We start from the raw sequence: 14,660 nt of genomic DNA, 5'->3' as shown, positions 1-14,660 counted from the left end.
GGTTTTATCTCTTATTTTGGACCACACGATCTTTAAAATCTCTTCTAGCTCTAACATCTTAAAATTTAGCCTTATGATCACCAAGTGTTCAAAAGGACTGGCGTGGGCAGCAGAGACAGGAGTGACCTTAGGAATGATGACCCTAAAGCTTTCCAATGGATCTCAGGAAGCACATGCTATGAGGAAAGAGCAGGGATGGTGGTAAGTTTCATTCCCCTTGCCAGCTCTCACCAACTGCCACTGACTGCCTGGAGAACTACAGTATGTTGAAAAGGATTCTGGGGTCACATCCAGGTTCACAAGAAGTAGTAATGCATGTTATGTGCAAGGCTATGAGACGGGCTGGTATATACGAATACTTCACTTCTCTAGATGATATTTATCAGGCAAACTCAGTTACCCAAAACATAGCCAAGAACCAGGAAGAAAGCTAAAGGAACATGTATGAAAGCTCATCCATGGTAGAAGCAACCCACAAACTCATTGGAATGAAATACCTTCTCTTCTTCTCGCCTGCTGATATTATAGGCATATTTGTCTGTTAGGAATGCTAGGATTACCATTGATTTACGATAAAAGTCAGCAAAAAATTCCCCAGACGACACCAAATAGTAGAGGTTAAAGAAAGATCCCTTCAACTTCATTAAGTAATTCTCTTTCAAGTGACAGCCTTAGTCAGTCTGGGTTTATTTTATTAAAAATTGAAAAACTATATTTACACTGATAAATTCTGGGAAAAGCTTAAAATGGCCACAAGGTTTTGAATGTGACTAAATTTTGCCTTGATGCTTAGTGCATCAAGTGCATTTAATAAAAGATAACATGCAATTCCTATATACTAATGATGAAAACTCTGAAGGAGAAATTAAGGAAACACTCCCATTTACCACTGCAACAAAAAGAATAAAATACCTAGGAATAAACCTCCCTATGGAGACAAAAGACCTGTATGCAGAAAACTATAAGACACTGATGAAAGAAATTAAAGATGATACAAACAGATGGAGAGATATACCATGTTCTTGGATTGGAAGAATCAACATTGTGAAAATGACTATACTACCCAAAGCAATCTACAGATTCAATACAATCCCTATCAAACTACCAATGGCATTTTTCACAGAACTAGAACAAAAAATTTCACAATTTGTATGGAAACACAAAAAAACCCCGAATAGCAAAGCAATCTTGAGAAAGAAAAACGGAGCTGGAAGAATCAGGCTCCCTGACTTTAGACCATACTACAAAGCTACAGTAATCAACGCAGTATGGTACTGGCACAAAAACAGAAAGACACATTAATGGAACAGGATAGAAAGCCCAGAGATAAACCCATGCACATATGGTCACCTTATCTTTGATAAAGCAGGCAAGAATATACAGTGGAGAAAAGACAGCCTCTTCAATAAGTGGTGCTGGGAAAACTGTACAGTTACATATAAAAGAATGAAATTAAAACACTTCCTAATACCATACACAAAAATAAACTCAAAGTGTATTAAAGACCTAAATGTAAGGTCAAACACTATAAGACTCTTAGAGGAAAACATAGGTAGAACACTCTATGACATAAATCACAGCAAGATCCTTTTTGACCCACCTCCTAGGGAAATGAAAATAAAAACAAAAATAAACAAATGGGACCTAATGAAACTTAAAAGCTTTTGCACAGCAAAAGAAAACATAAATAAGACAAAAAGACAACCCTCAGAACGGGAGAAAATATTTGCAAATGAAACAACTGACAAAGGATTAATCTCCAAAATATACAAGCAGCTCATGTAGCTCAATATCAAAAAACAAACAACCCAATCCAAAAATGGGCAGAAGACCTAAATAGACATTTCTGCAAAGAAGATATACAGATTGCCAACAAACACATGAAAGGATGCTTAACATCACTAATCATTAGAGAAATGCAAATTAAAACTACAATAAGGTATCACCTCACACCAGTCAGAATGGCCATCATCAAAAAATCTAGAAACAATAAATGCTGGAGAGGGTGTGGAGAAAAGGGAACCCTCTTGCACTGTTGGTGGGAATGTAAATTGATACAGCCATTATAGAGAACAGTATGAAGGCTCCTTAAAAAACTAAAAATAGAACTACCATATATGACCTAGCAATCCCACTACTGGGCATATACCCTGAAAATACCATAATTCAAAAAGAGTCATGTACCACATTGTTCATTGCAGCTCTATTTACAATAGCAAGGACATGGAAACAACCTAAGTGTCCATTGACAGATGAATGGATAACGAAGATGTGGCACATATATACAATGGAATATTACTCAGCCATAAAAAGCAACGAAATGAGTTATTTGTAGTGAGGTAGATGGAGCTGTCATACAGAGTGAAGTAAGTCAGAAAGAGAAAAACAAATACTGTATGCTAACACACATACTGTATGCTAACAAATACTGTATGCTAGCAGTTATTTGTAGTGAGGTGGATGGAGCTGTCATACAGAGTGAAGTAAGTCAGAAAGAGAAAAACAAATACTGTATGCTAACACATATATATGGAATCTAAAAAAAAAAAAAGGTTCTGAAGAACCTAGGTGCAGGACATGAAAAAAGACGCAGACATAGAGAATGGACTTGAGGACATGGGGAGGGGGAAGGGTAAACTGGGACAAAGTGAGAGAGTGGCATGGTCATATATACACTACCAAATGTAAAACAGAGCTAGTGGAAAGCAGCCACATAGCACAGGGAGATTAGCTTGGTGCTTTGTGACCACCTAGAGGGGTGGAATAGGGAGGGTGGGAGGGATACACAAGAAGGAGGAGATATGGGGATATATGTATATGTAAAACTGATTCACTTTGTTATAAACCAGAAACTAACACACCATTGTAAAGCAATTATACTCCAATAAAGATGTTAATTAAAATAAAAGATAATATGCAAGAGTAACCAGTGAAGAGTATAGTTCAAGACACTGAGGAAGAAAAAGGACCTCAGACAGCAAGGCAGTTACTAGGGAACTGAGTGTATTAAAAGAGAGAAATTGAAATGGCAAGGTGAAGAAGGGAGTTCATTAAAATGGAGTGCCTTGATCAGATGTGCATTTTATGAAATACATGATGGCAGTAGTATGGAGCAAGGAGATAGGTAGAATAAGAGACAAGAAAATGAGTTAGAAAATTGATGTCCAGACAAGAGATGTCAAAAGCTAAACAGTGTTAATGAAAGAGATGAAAGGATGATCTTAAATGGCATTAATGGGATAGAATTGACACAATTTAATGATGGGCTGCACAAGAAGATAAGAAAAAAGGGAGGAGACAAGAATTATTCCTAGATTTCTGTCTTGACAACCGGGAACATGGTAATGATGTTTATTGGGACAGATATACAGAAGGAAAAACAAAAAGGGGAACTGGAAAACTCACACCTCCTGATATACAAAGCTACAGTAATCAAAATGGTGTGGTACTAAGAACCTAGTATATAGCACAGGGAACTCTACTCAATACTCTGTAATGACCTATATGGGAAAGGAACCTAAAAAGGAGTGGATATATGTATATGTGTAACTGATTCACTTTGCTGTACAGCAGAAACTAACACAACATTGTAAATCAACTATACTCCAATAAAAAGTAATAATAATAAAAAAAAGTGTGGTACTGGTCTAAAGACAGACATACAAACCAATGGAATAGTATAGAGAGCCCAGAAATAAACTCTTGCATATATATCAAATGACTTTTTTTTTTGGCTGTGCCTCACAGCATGCAGGATCTTAGTTCCCCAACCAGGGATCAAACCCATGCCCCCTGCAGTGGAAGCGTGGAGTCCTAATTACTGGACTTTCAGGGAATTCCCTCAAATGACTTTTGACAAGAGTACCTAGACCATTCAATGGGCAAAGGAAATCTTCAAAAAATGATGCTGGGAAAACTGGATAACCACATGTAAAAGAATGAAGTAGGACCATTACCTAACACCATATACAAAAATTATCCAAAATGGATCAAGCCTAAATATAAGACTTAAAACTCTTAGAAGAAAACACAAAGGAAAAGCTTTGGGAAATTACATTTGACAGTGATTTCTTAGATATGACACTAAAAGCATAGGCGACAAAAGAAAAAATAGGCAAATTGGATTTCATCAAAATTAAGAACTTTTGTGCATCAAAGGACACTATCAACAGAGTAAAAAGGCAACTCACATAGTGGGAAAAAATATTTGTAAATCACATACCCAGAATATATAGCAAGCTCCTAAAACTAAACAACAAAGAAATAAATCACTTCAAAGATGGGCAAAGGACTTGAATAACCATTTCTCCAAAGAAGATACACAAATTGTCAAAAGTACCTGAAAATAAGCTCAACATCATAAATCATTATGGAAATGCAAACCAAAACCACAATGTGAAGCCACCTCACATCCATTAGGAAGGCCATCATTAAAACAGAAAACAGCAAGTGTTGGGGAGGTTGTGGAGAAAATGGAACGCTTGTGCACTGTCGGTGGGAGTGTAAAATGGTGCAGTGGCTATGGAAAACTGTATGGGGATCTTCAAAAAGAATTAAAAAAATAAAATTACCAAACGATCCAACAATTCCACTTGAAGGTGTATACCCAAAAGAAGTGAAAGCAGAGACTCAAAGAGATATGTGAACACCCATGGTCACAGGAGCATTATTTGCAATTGCCAAAAGATGGAAGCAACCCAAGTGTCCATGTACAGATCATGGATAAACAAAATGTTTATCCATACGTACAATGGAATATTATTCAGCCTTAAAAAGAAAGGAAATTCTGAAACATGCTACAGCATGAGTGACCCTTGAAGACATTATGCTAAATGAAATAAGACAATCACAAAAAGATAAATACTGTATGAGTCTACTTATACAAGGTAACTAGTCAAATTCATAGAGACAGAAAGTAAAAGGGTAGTTGCCAGGAGTTGGGGAAGAAGAGGAGGAATGGGGAGTTGTTTAATGCATACGGAGCTTGTCTTGCAAGATGAAAAGTTCTGAAGATTGGTTTCTTAACAGTGTAAGTGTACTCGATACTACCAAATTGTTAGTTTAAAAATTGTTAAGATGGTAAATTTTATGTGTATTTTACCACAATTAAAAATAAATATTAAAAATTATCACTGCTAAATGTCTGAGTATCAGATGGTGATTGCTGCATTACCACCATCTTGTAAATATATTAAAAACCATTGAATTGTACACTTTAGAATTATATGAATTGCATCTCAGTAAAGCTGTTTTAAAAAGAAAAATAAATAAATAAACCACTACTGATCTTAATATGACTGCAACACTAATATATTTGAAACCCACAGGGGAAGTAATAGCAATTCGAATATGTGAGTCCAAATATAAATTATTTCAAAGAACAAGCACGTGTTCCGCTTAGCTGTATGAAAAAGAGGCATCAATGACACCACAGGAAAGTTCCCTATAAACTAGAATTCTTATCGTAACCTCCCACCTCATTCTCTTTGTGCCCCAAATTGATATTGATCCACATTGAAGCCCTAACCCCCAATGTGATGTTATTTGGAGGTAGGGCCTTTGGAATGTAATTAGGTTTAGATGAGGTCATGAGGGTAGGGCCCACATGATGGGATCAGGGTCCATAAGATGAGGAAGACTGATCAGAGATCACTCAGTCCCCACCACATGAGGACACAGCAAGAAGGCAGCTGTCTGCAAGCCAGGAAGAGGGTCCTCCCCAGGGAACCAAAGTAGCCTGCACCTTAATCTTGGACTTCCCCGTCTCCAGAACTATGAGAAATAAATGTCTGTTGTTTAAGCCACGCAGTCTATGGTATTTTGAAATGGCAGCCCAAGATAACTAACACACCCTCCCAGACCAAAGTCTCAATCTGAGACAGCAGCTCTCTGAGCAATCTCTAAGTTGCACACATATGGTACTGCCCGTGTTGTCTATGGCTAGAAACACCAAGTCAGGATCTCTGGGTAATTTTCCAGCAAGGAGGCCTTGTCTAAGTCATAAACACCTTTGGAACAAATTCAGGGCAATATATTCTGGACTTTAGTCTTCCAATTCTTAATCCCTACATAATTGCCACAAAACACCACCAGAACTTTTTGCTACTTGGACATATTCTTAGTTTTATATCAAGCATGATAATGGTGCATTTAACTTGTGTCCTATACAGAATTTAATTGCGTGTTTCAGTTTTAAATATGTGATGAACCTTACACGCAAGATGGCTCAAATTCATCAGTCAAGAGATGTTTCTATTAATATTATTTTTTCTAGCTTCCATTACCAACCAATATGAATTGATAGCAAACCTTGAGCCCTCCTAGGGCAACCATCACAATGTTTCTTCTAGATCTTCCACCCCTGACTGACCCATCCAGCTCTTGCTATTCTGCTTGTCCAGCTCATTATATTTATTCATTCTTTTTTTTTTTTTTTGGCCACACCGCATGGTAGATGGGATCTCAGTTCCCTGACCAGGGATCAAACCCGCACCCCCCTGCATTGGAAGCACGGAGTCTTAACCACTGGACCGCGAGGGAAGTCCCCATCTATTCATTCTGTAATGAATATATCGTTGTATGTCTCAAGAAAGAACCAGCACTGGAAAAACATAGCCTTTCTAAGGATGGAGAGAGGAGAGTGAGGCTTACGCAATAGCCAAGGAAATAACGGAAGCAGAAAACAGAGCCAGAAAATAGTGCTGAACTTAATCTGCCCCTCCCGCTGGCTTCCTGGAGAATGAGGAGAGGCAGCAGTCTGGCAGGAGTATGGGGAAGTGACAGAAAGATCTAGATGTTCCTCTCCAACTCAGGCTTCAGCAGTGCAATAGGATGAGGGCATTCTTGAAGCTTAAGAAGAAGAACCCAAACTAGTTAAGTCCAAACAGGTCCCCCAGCAAGTTCAGAACATCAACCTCCAAAAAGGTTTCACCTGCTCATCCTTTATAAAGTGAAAAGATTCAACACATTCTTATTGTTCTTACAAGCAGTGTTCACCTCGAATATTGGGAAAACAAATGTTCAAATATTTAAATTTCACATGAAGAGGAAAATATAGAATTCACAAGAGTTTTTAAAGAAATATACCTTATTCCATTCACTTGTGATTCGTAATATAATGCAGTAATCATTCCCTATTTTCAAGGGTGCATTATAATATTTCCCATAGTACAGCCTGTCTCCGATAGATATCTCCACGGCATCATCGGGAACATCCTTGGCCAGCAGTTCTGCCGTCACATATCCATCAGCACCAGAAGCATTGCTAAAGAATGAGGTAGCCTCTTCAGAATCACAAACAAATGTGCTTTGGAGGGCCAGGGGAAGCACTAACACCTGATATGAACTGGAAGAGAAAAGAAAATGTCTATCAGATCCTTGCTTGGGGGATTCGTTCATTCATTTATTCGTATTTGTTGAGCACCTGCTATGAGATCAACACTTTTCTAGACACTGGAGATGCAACACTGGATAAAAGTCCTTGCCCGTGTGGGATTTACGGTCTGACAGCTCCCACCGTCATGGAACTACAGTTGGAACCAACAGTGTTAATGCCAGATGACACTGGGTGAGGGATCTCTCCAAGTTCTGGCTGCAGATGGCTATCCGGTAAATCCTCTTTAGCTGGGAGAAGTTGCTGAACGTATAACTACCTGGAGTATATGTGTCTTAAAGTTGATCTAATCAGTGATTTTCAAATGGGCAAATAAAGCCCAGCTGTGGAAAGGGTTTAGCAGTCACATGGAGGCCAAATGCCTACAAGAGTTAATGCACTAAGTCTGCAAAAAGGCTCCACGCAATCACATGGGGTACCTAAAACGGAACTCACGTGATTTACATTCCCTCCAGTTCGCGTACTGATATGAAAGTTCCTATGAAATGAATGAGAAGCATGGAGTACAGATCATCATGAGTTCATCTAGTCTAACAGTATCCTGAAAGAGCCGGAAAGGGAAAATCTCATATGTTCCCTAGATGTGGACAAAGAAACAAACTAGCAACCAGGTGTCATGTTTGTCATGTGTTTTAGTATTATTTATCCCACCAAATACAAAATCTGTCAGTGAAAGGAAGTGTAAGAACAAAAACACTCTGAGAGACCTACTAGAACATGGACTTGAGGATATGGGGAGGGGGAAGGGTAAGCTGTGACAAAGTGAGAGAGTGGCATGGACATATATACACTACCAAATGTAAAATAGCTAGCGGGAAGCAGCCGCATAGCACAGGGAGATCAGCTCAGTGCTTTGTGACCACCTAGAGGGGTGGGATAGGGAGGGCGGGAGGGAGGGAGATGCAAGAGGGAAGAGATATGGGAACATATGTATATGTATAACTGATTCACTTTGTCATAAAGCAGAAACTAACACACCATTGTAAAGCAATTATACTCCAATAAAGATGTTAAAGAAAAACAACACTCTGAGAATGAATCACACCTTTCTTTTTATTCCCATCTATTCGGGACTCATCTCCTGCCTCTAGTATAGTAGGTGTTGGGATGTCTGCTTTTTCTATCAGGCTTGATAGCAGGGATTTTGCTTACCCTTCCCCCTCCCTGTGTCCTCAAGTCCATTCTCTATGTCTGCGTCTTTATTGAATGATTTACTCTTGTATCCTTGCAAATCATTGCACAGCTCTTTGGCTGTGACTGATTCCTCACTAATGTTTCTTGAGTTGAAATTTCAGTAAAGAAGAAAAACATGCATCAGCACCAAATACGATTAGGGTAATTTCCAAAACTCATTAGCACACATAATTCTATTTTACCAATAAGTATACGCTTCCTGCTCCGCATTCCTAATGCCCCATCTCCTGCTTCCTAAGAGCTCATGAGTTACTAGGTTAAGAAAAGGGAGTCTTCCCCAACAGCAGGTGTTGGATTTGGAAACTATCCACCAACCAGGCTCCCCAAATTCCTAGGTGTCCTCAGGCCCCTGATTTCCACAAAGTTTCTGGGTTCACTTTCAGCATAGGGCTTTCTACAAAAGGGACAAATTAAAGTCTGCAGGGCAATGAGTTGTCACTGCCATCACCAGTAAACATTTACTAAGCCTCCACTGCCGACAACGGAACACTTATAACAACAAACTTTCCTGGGGACTTGAAGACATCCCTATGAATCATGGCCACAGGTAAGAAAGTAAACAGGCAGCAGACTCCATGCTGTCCATAAGCACATCTTCAAGTCCCTCTCACCTTTCCACGTAGGTGGTGATATTCAAGTGCAAGTTCAAGGCTCACCTGAACTCTTTTGGTTCTGAACGTTGCCCAGTAGAGGCACCATTCATGACGCATAAAGTGGTATCCCCAATTAGCATGATCATAATCACCTGAGTTGCTTGATAATTGTACAAATTCCCAGCCCCCATCTCAGACCTACTGAATCAAAATCTCCAGTAGAGTCTGAGAATTCATACAGCTGATAAAGCACCCCAGGTACACTTGTAATCTGGCAAGTGTGGGAGACACTAGCATTAAGAGAGCCCAGCCACAGGCTGCATCATCCACCCAAGATCACCAAGCTAAGGAAGGGAGTGTGGCCCCAGAGCCCCTGCTCCGCCTTGTGCCCAAGCCACTGTCCCCGACAACGTACAAGGCAGACTCCGGCCTGTCACACACTGGCGGTGCTGCTACCCCCAGCTCAAACCGGGTAGTCGGGCCAAGAAAACCCCCCAATTGCCTGCTGGTAATTAGCCCCGATGATGTTGGGGAAGCAGTTGTGGCTGTTTAGAGCATGACTGCTCTGGAAGGACTTCTCCCCTCTTTTTCACCACCACCCTCCCTTGAATGACTCACAGATCTCCACTTCCTGTTTTGGAGGCACTGGCCGGCACAGAGCCACAAGGGTAGACTGTCATTTGGCTTTTCTTTCTGCCTTACATAATCATCTGGCCTAAATATCACGTACGTCTTGCAAATTCTCTCAGGCAGTGAGATCACAACTTCTGTTCTCCTTATAGCAACAGAATTACAATGCCTTCCAGTAACTTGTCAGGAATCAAGAAACAGAACAACTTAGGCCATATCCATGCCTGGAAAGACTTTTGAGCACTTACTGAACTCAAACTAATAGATAAAAAAGCTCAAGTTTCATTACAAATGGACACATAATATCGATAGACTTTCTTTTTTTTTTTTTTTTTTTTTTTTTTTGCGGTACGCGGGCCTCTCACTGTTGTGGCCTCTCCCGTTGCGGAGCACAGGCTCCGGACGCGCAGGTTCAGCGGCCATGGCTCACGGGCCCAGCCGCTCTGCGGCATGTGGGATCCTCCCAGACCGGGGCACGAACCCGTGTCCCCTGCATCGGCAGGTGGACTCTCAACCACTGCGCCACCAGGGAAGCCCCTATAGACTTTCTTTTTTATAGTTTTGTGATACCTCACGAATTTTACCTTGATTGTACAGCAGGGTCATTAGACTGAAGGGTCAGGAGAGACATAGGCAGTATAAGTTAGGTCAAAGAAACAGGTTGTTGCCATCTCCTTGATTTGTTACTGTCACTAAGTTACTCATCTCTCCAGGCAAACCTCAATTTTCCTCTCTAAAAAGGGAATAATTCTGCTTTCCTAATCCTGCCATGACCTTTGTAAATAAAAAGCTTAATTGTACACAAGGTAGTCCAGCAACTGAGGTAAATTCATTCCATCCTAATACCACCTGGAGTCCCAGAAGCAGTTGTTAACAATGCAGTGTCTTGCTCACATCTCAATACATGAATGAATTAAAAGAATTATCCAAATGACTCTTCCAGAAATCACTACACACATGGGAGTGGGGGAGGGAGAGGGATGGACTGGGAGTTTGGGGTTAGTAGATGCAAACTGTTACTTTAGAATGGATAAATAACAAGGTCCTAATGTACAGCTCAGGGAACTATATTCAATATCCTGTGATAAACCATAATGGAAAAGAATATTTAAAAAAAAGAATGTCTGTACGTGTATAACTGAGTCACTCTGCTGTACTGCAGAGATTGTAACAACATTGTAAATCAACTCTACTTCAATAAAAAAATAAATAAGAAAGCACTACACGCCCCCCCCAAGATCATCCTTAAATAAAGGAAAATATATTCTGTCTTTTTGGTAAATGAAATGATGTTCCTGATCCACCATCACTAAAGGATGGACCTGGAGGCGTGAGTGCAAAGTGATAGCCTGACGGGTACCCAACCAGTGCTCATCTAATGACCAATGGAACGGATTTAATTTCTCGAGCTCAGCTGCCCAAATGCTTGTCTCTGGTCCTTTACAAGTCTCTCTATTCATTAGGGAGGGTGCTAGCTGGAATTAAAGGCCCAGTCTGTACCCAAGGAAACAAAAAACGAGGCACTGACTGCACTGACTCAACTACTCCAGTGAAGCCACCTAAAGAGAAGTCTCTTCCTCACTCAAACCAAAGTTTTCAAAACACTCCATGGAGATCACTGGGCAGCCATGGAAAAGAGGCCTCTACTGACCTGATGGGTCCATTTTTCTCCTTGGCTTTCCTCAGTCTCAGGCGTGGTAAAGGCCCTCCATGCACAGTGAAAAAGTCTACTTCCGGAAGGGGAGGCTCTGAAAACATGTTGAAAAGAAGAAAGGGGGTATGATCAGAACGAGCAGAAGCATGAAAAAAGTGGTCCTCATGGGGCATCAAGAGGAAAGTTTCCATGTAAGAAGAGATGAGCAAATTCAGACACATGCTCCGACATGGATGAATCTTGAACACATTAGGCTAAATGAAATAAGCCAGACACAGAAGGACAACTATCGCGTGATTCCACTTACATGAAATATCTGGAACAGGTAAATCCATAGAGACAGAAATAGATTAGAGGTTGCCAAGGGTTGAGGGGGTGTGTAGGAAATGGGGAGTTATTGCTTAATGGTCAACAGAGTTTCTGCCTGGGGTGATAAAAACATTTTAGGAATAGATGATGGTGATGGTTTACAGCATTGTGAATGCACTTAATGCCAATAAATTGTGTCCTGAAAAAATAATTAAAATGGTACATTTTATGTTGTATATATTTTATTACAATTAAAAAAAAATGATGCCCCAGCACTGACAGATGGTGGATGCTGTGGGCCTTTCAATTAACTTGGTAAATAGGTTCTTATTTGGTGGGGAGACCAGCTTATCAGACTTCTAGATCCTTTAGGAACAGTTTATTTATTATTATTATTATTATATATATATTTTTTGGCTGCGCCGTGCAGCTCGTGGGATCTTAGTTCCCCCACCAGGGATTGAACCTGTGTCCTCAGCAGTGAAAGCACAGAGTCCTAACCGCTGGACCACCGGGGAATTCCCTAGACTTCTAGATCCTTTATAATCACACAGCTGTCTGTCCTTATCTTGCTCTCCCCAGCAACCAGATTTCCCAAATAGATATTCCACAGGGAGGAGAATGTTGGTTGATTGGCTGACACCAGCGTTCTAGCATCTAACTGGGAGTTATATTCATGGTATAAATGTACCAGCTGCCACTCTGCCTTGTGAGTAACACAGCTTACATGTGTTGGGCACACAACACATCTATAGATGTGTCCTATATATGCCTCATCTCATTTAATCTTCTCCACAGTGCTATCAAGTGGATGAGATTTATAAAGGGAGGGAGGAAGAAAGAGAAAGAATAAAATATGAACACCCCCTCCCCTGAAATTCCTCTGAATCCTGCCACAGTGAAATTAGTACTAAGAGGCCAAAATAGACACTCAAGACTATTTACCCAATTAGAAAATAGCTTTGGGGTGGAGATTCTCAATTCAAATTATAGTAAATAAAAACTTAGACCTTCCTAGATGATTTTTAAAGCTCTACTGAATATGTTATTCATACACTGCCTTTCAACAAATATTTATTAGCCACCTCTATGCACCTCTATGTGAGGCTGGGAGAAACAGCTATGGAAGACATGATTTCTGCTTTCCAGGAGCTCAGAGTCTAATAGTGGAGCAAGTCTTATAAACAGGCAGTGCTTGGAACTACGATAAAGTTCCACAAGAGGGTGGTGGGAGTGCAGAGGAAGAACACCAAGGGCAGGGGGGTGAGCCCATCAAATACAGAAACAGACATACGCAGGGGCAGGAGGTAAGAGAGAGTGAGGGCAGAGATAGAAGTGCAGGAGTCCAGTATGTCCGAAAGGTTGAGTCCCAGCTGGGTAGAAGTGGGCAATAAAGTGAGACATGTGAGTATAGGCCAGATCTGAGGTCTTAGAAATAATGAGAAGCCATCTAATGATTCTTAGCAGATGTGTATTTTAGAAATACAATTTGGACTGCCTGTTGGAGGATGAATTGGAAAAGAGCAAAAGCACAGGTTCTCCAAAATCTAGGTAAGAAGTGCCTGAGGTCTGAAGTGAGTGATGGCACTCAGAAGGGAGAAGAGGGGGCAGATGGAGGAGACACGTAGGGCAGAGACGGAACAGAAGGTGGTGGAAGATAAGGAAGGGGAAGGAATCTGGGCTTTGGTTTTGGCTACTGAGTCAGTGGTGACATCATTCATCAAGGTCTGCAGGGAAGGTTCAGACGCAGCTCACTGCTAGACCTGGTAAGTTTGAAGTGCTTGTGAAATCGTCCAGCAGGCAGTTAGAAATGCGGGTCTAGAGCTTAGGAGCAAACTGTGATGGTGATATGGAGTCAGTCATCAATAGAAGAGGCTACGGCTGCCCATGGGGGAAGGTATAAATGCATCTGAGAAGAGATGAGGGCCTAGGGTGAACACCGGGGAAACCCAGGCATCTATGACCAGGTGGACGAGTGAGAGTCCCCTATAGCTCTTATTAAACAGTGCTAAGTCTAGAATTTCTTCCAAAGTCACCCAGATACGCCACACAAATTATGTTTTCCATAAATCTGTGTGTTTGTTAGGGAACAATCCCCCACCTACAGTTAAGACCCCACACTGTGGTGTTGAAGGTCTATGCTGTTTCCAAGAGGTGTCCAGTAAGAGATTCCATAACTGACACCCCTGAGGAAGACACGACCAGCTCCCTGCAGCGTTAATGGGGAGAGGGGAAGATGCAGTTAAAAAGCCCCCACCAGGTTTCCCAGGGAAATGTGAGCATTTGAGCACAGTAAGTCCCCTGCATACAAACAAGTTCCGTTCCAAGAGTGAGTCTGTAAGTCCAATTTGTTCGTAAGTCCAACAAAGTTAGCCTAGGTACCCAACTAACACAATCGGCTATATAGTCCTGTACTGTAATAGGTTTATAATACTTTTCACACAAATAATACATAAAAAACAAACAAACCAAAAATAAGGAAAACGTGTTTCATCTTACAGGACAGTATCCTGAAAAGTACAGCAGTCCAGTACAACAGCTGGCATCCAGGGGCTGGCATCGAGTGAACAGGCGAGGAGAGTTACTGACTGGAGGAGGGAGAGGGGGTGGGAGATGGTAGAGCTGAAGGATCGTCAGCAACAGGAGACGGAGGGCAAGCCGCAGTTTCACTCATGCGTGATGCTGATGGCACAGGTTCTGGTTCCTTGCTGGATTCAATTCTATCTACCCTCTTGAAAAAACGATCCAGTGATATCTGGGTAGTAGCTCTTTGTTTTTCATCGTAGATGACATGGTAGCACTGGATTGCATCCTGAACAGCTGTTGCAACCTTTGTGTACCATTCTACGTGCAGGTGCTGTGCCTCAAAGACTAACAGTGCCTCCTC

The 14,660-nt window shown here is 41.1% G+C and overlaps 1 protein-coding gene across 5 annotated transcripts in view; it reads right to left on the bottom strand.

Annotated features, from left to right (window-relative positions):
* Window positions 1–14,660, bottom strand: part of SUSD1 (sushi domain containing 1) — a 126,548-nt gene that overhangs the window by 15,094 nt on the left and 96,794 nt on the right. For all 5 annotated transcript variants that reach the window (XR_003004841.1, XR_003004842.1, XM_024757251.1 and 2 more), the window contains 2 exons: window positions 11,462–11,558; window positions 7,087–7,345 (listed from right to left, as the gene is read on the bottom strand). Coding sequence is in view for 3 of the 5 variants with exons in the window: in XM_024757251.1 (XP_024613019.1) it covers window positions 7,087–7,345; window positions 11,462–11,558 (356 nt within the window). In the remaining 2 variants the exon portion in view is untranslated. The remainder of the gene's footprint in view (window positions 1–7,086; window positions 7,346–11,461; window positions 11,559–14,660) is intronic.

This window comes from Neophocaena asiaeorientalis, unplaced genomic scaffold, assembly GCF_003031525.2.
Source record: "Neophocaena asiaeorientalis asiaeorientalis breed wild unplaced genomic scaffold, Neophocaena_asiaeorientalis_V1.1 scaffold432, whole genome shotgun sequence".
In the NCBI taxonomy this organism is placed as follows: Eukaryota; Metazoa; Chordata; class Mammalia; order Artiodactyla; family Phocoenidae; genus Neophocaena; species Neophocaena asiaeorientalis.
The sequence above is the reverse complement of the archived record's forward strand: the minus strand, read 5'-3'. Positions and strand labels throughout refer to the sequence as shown.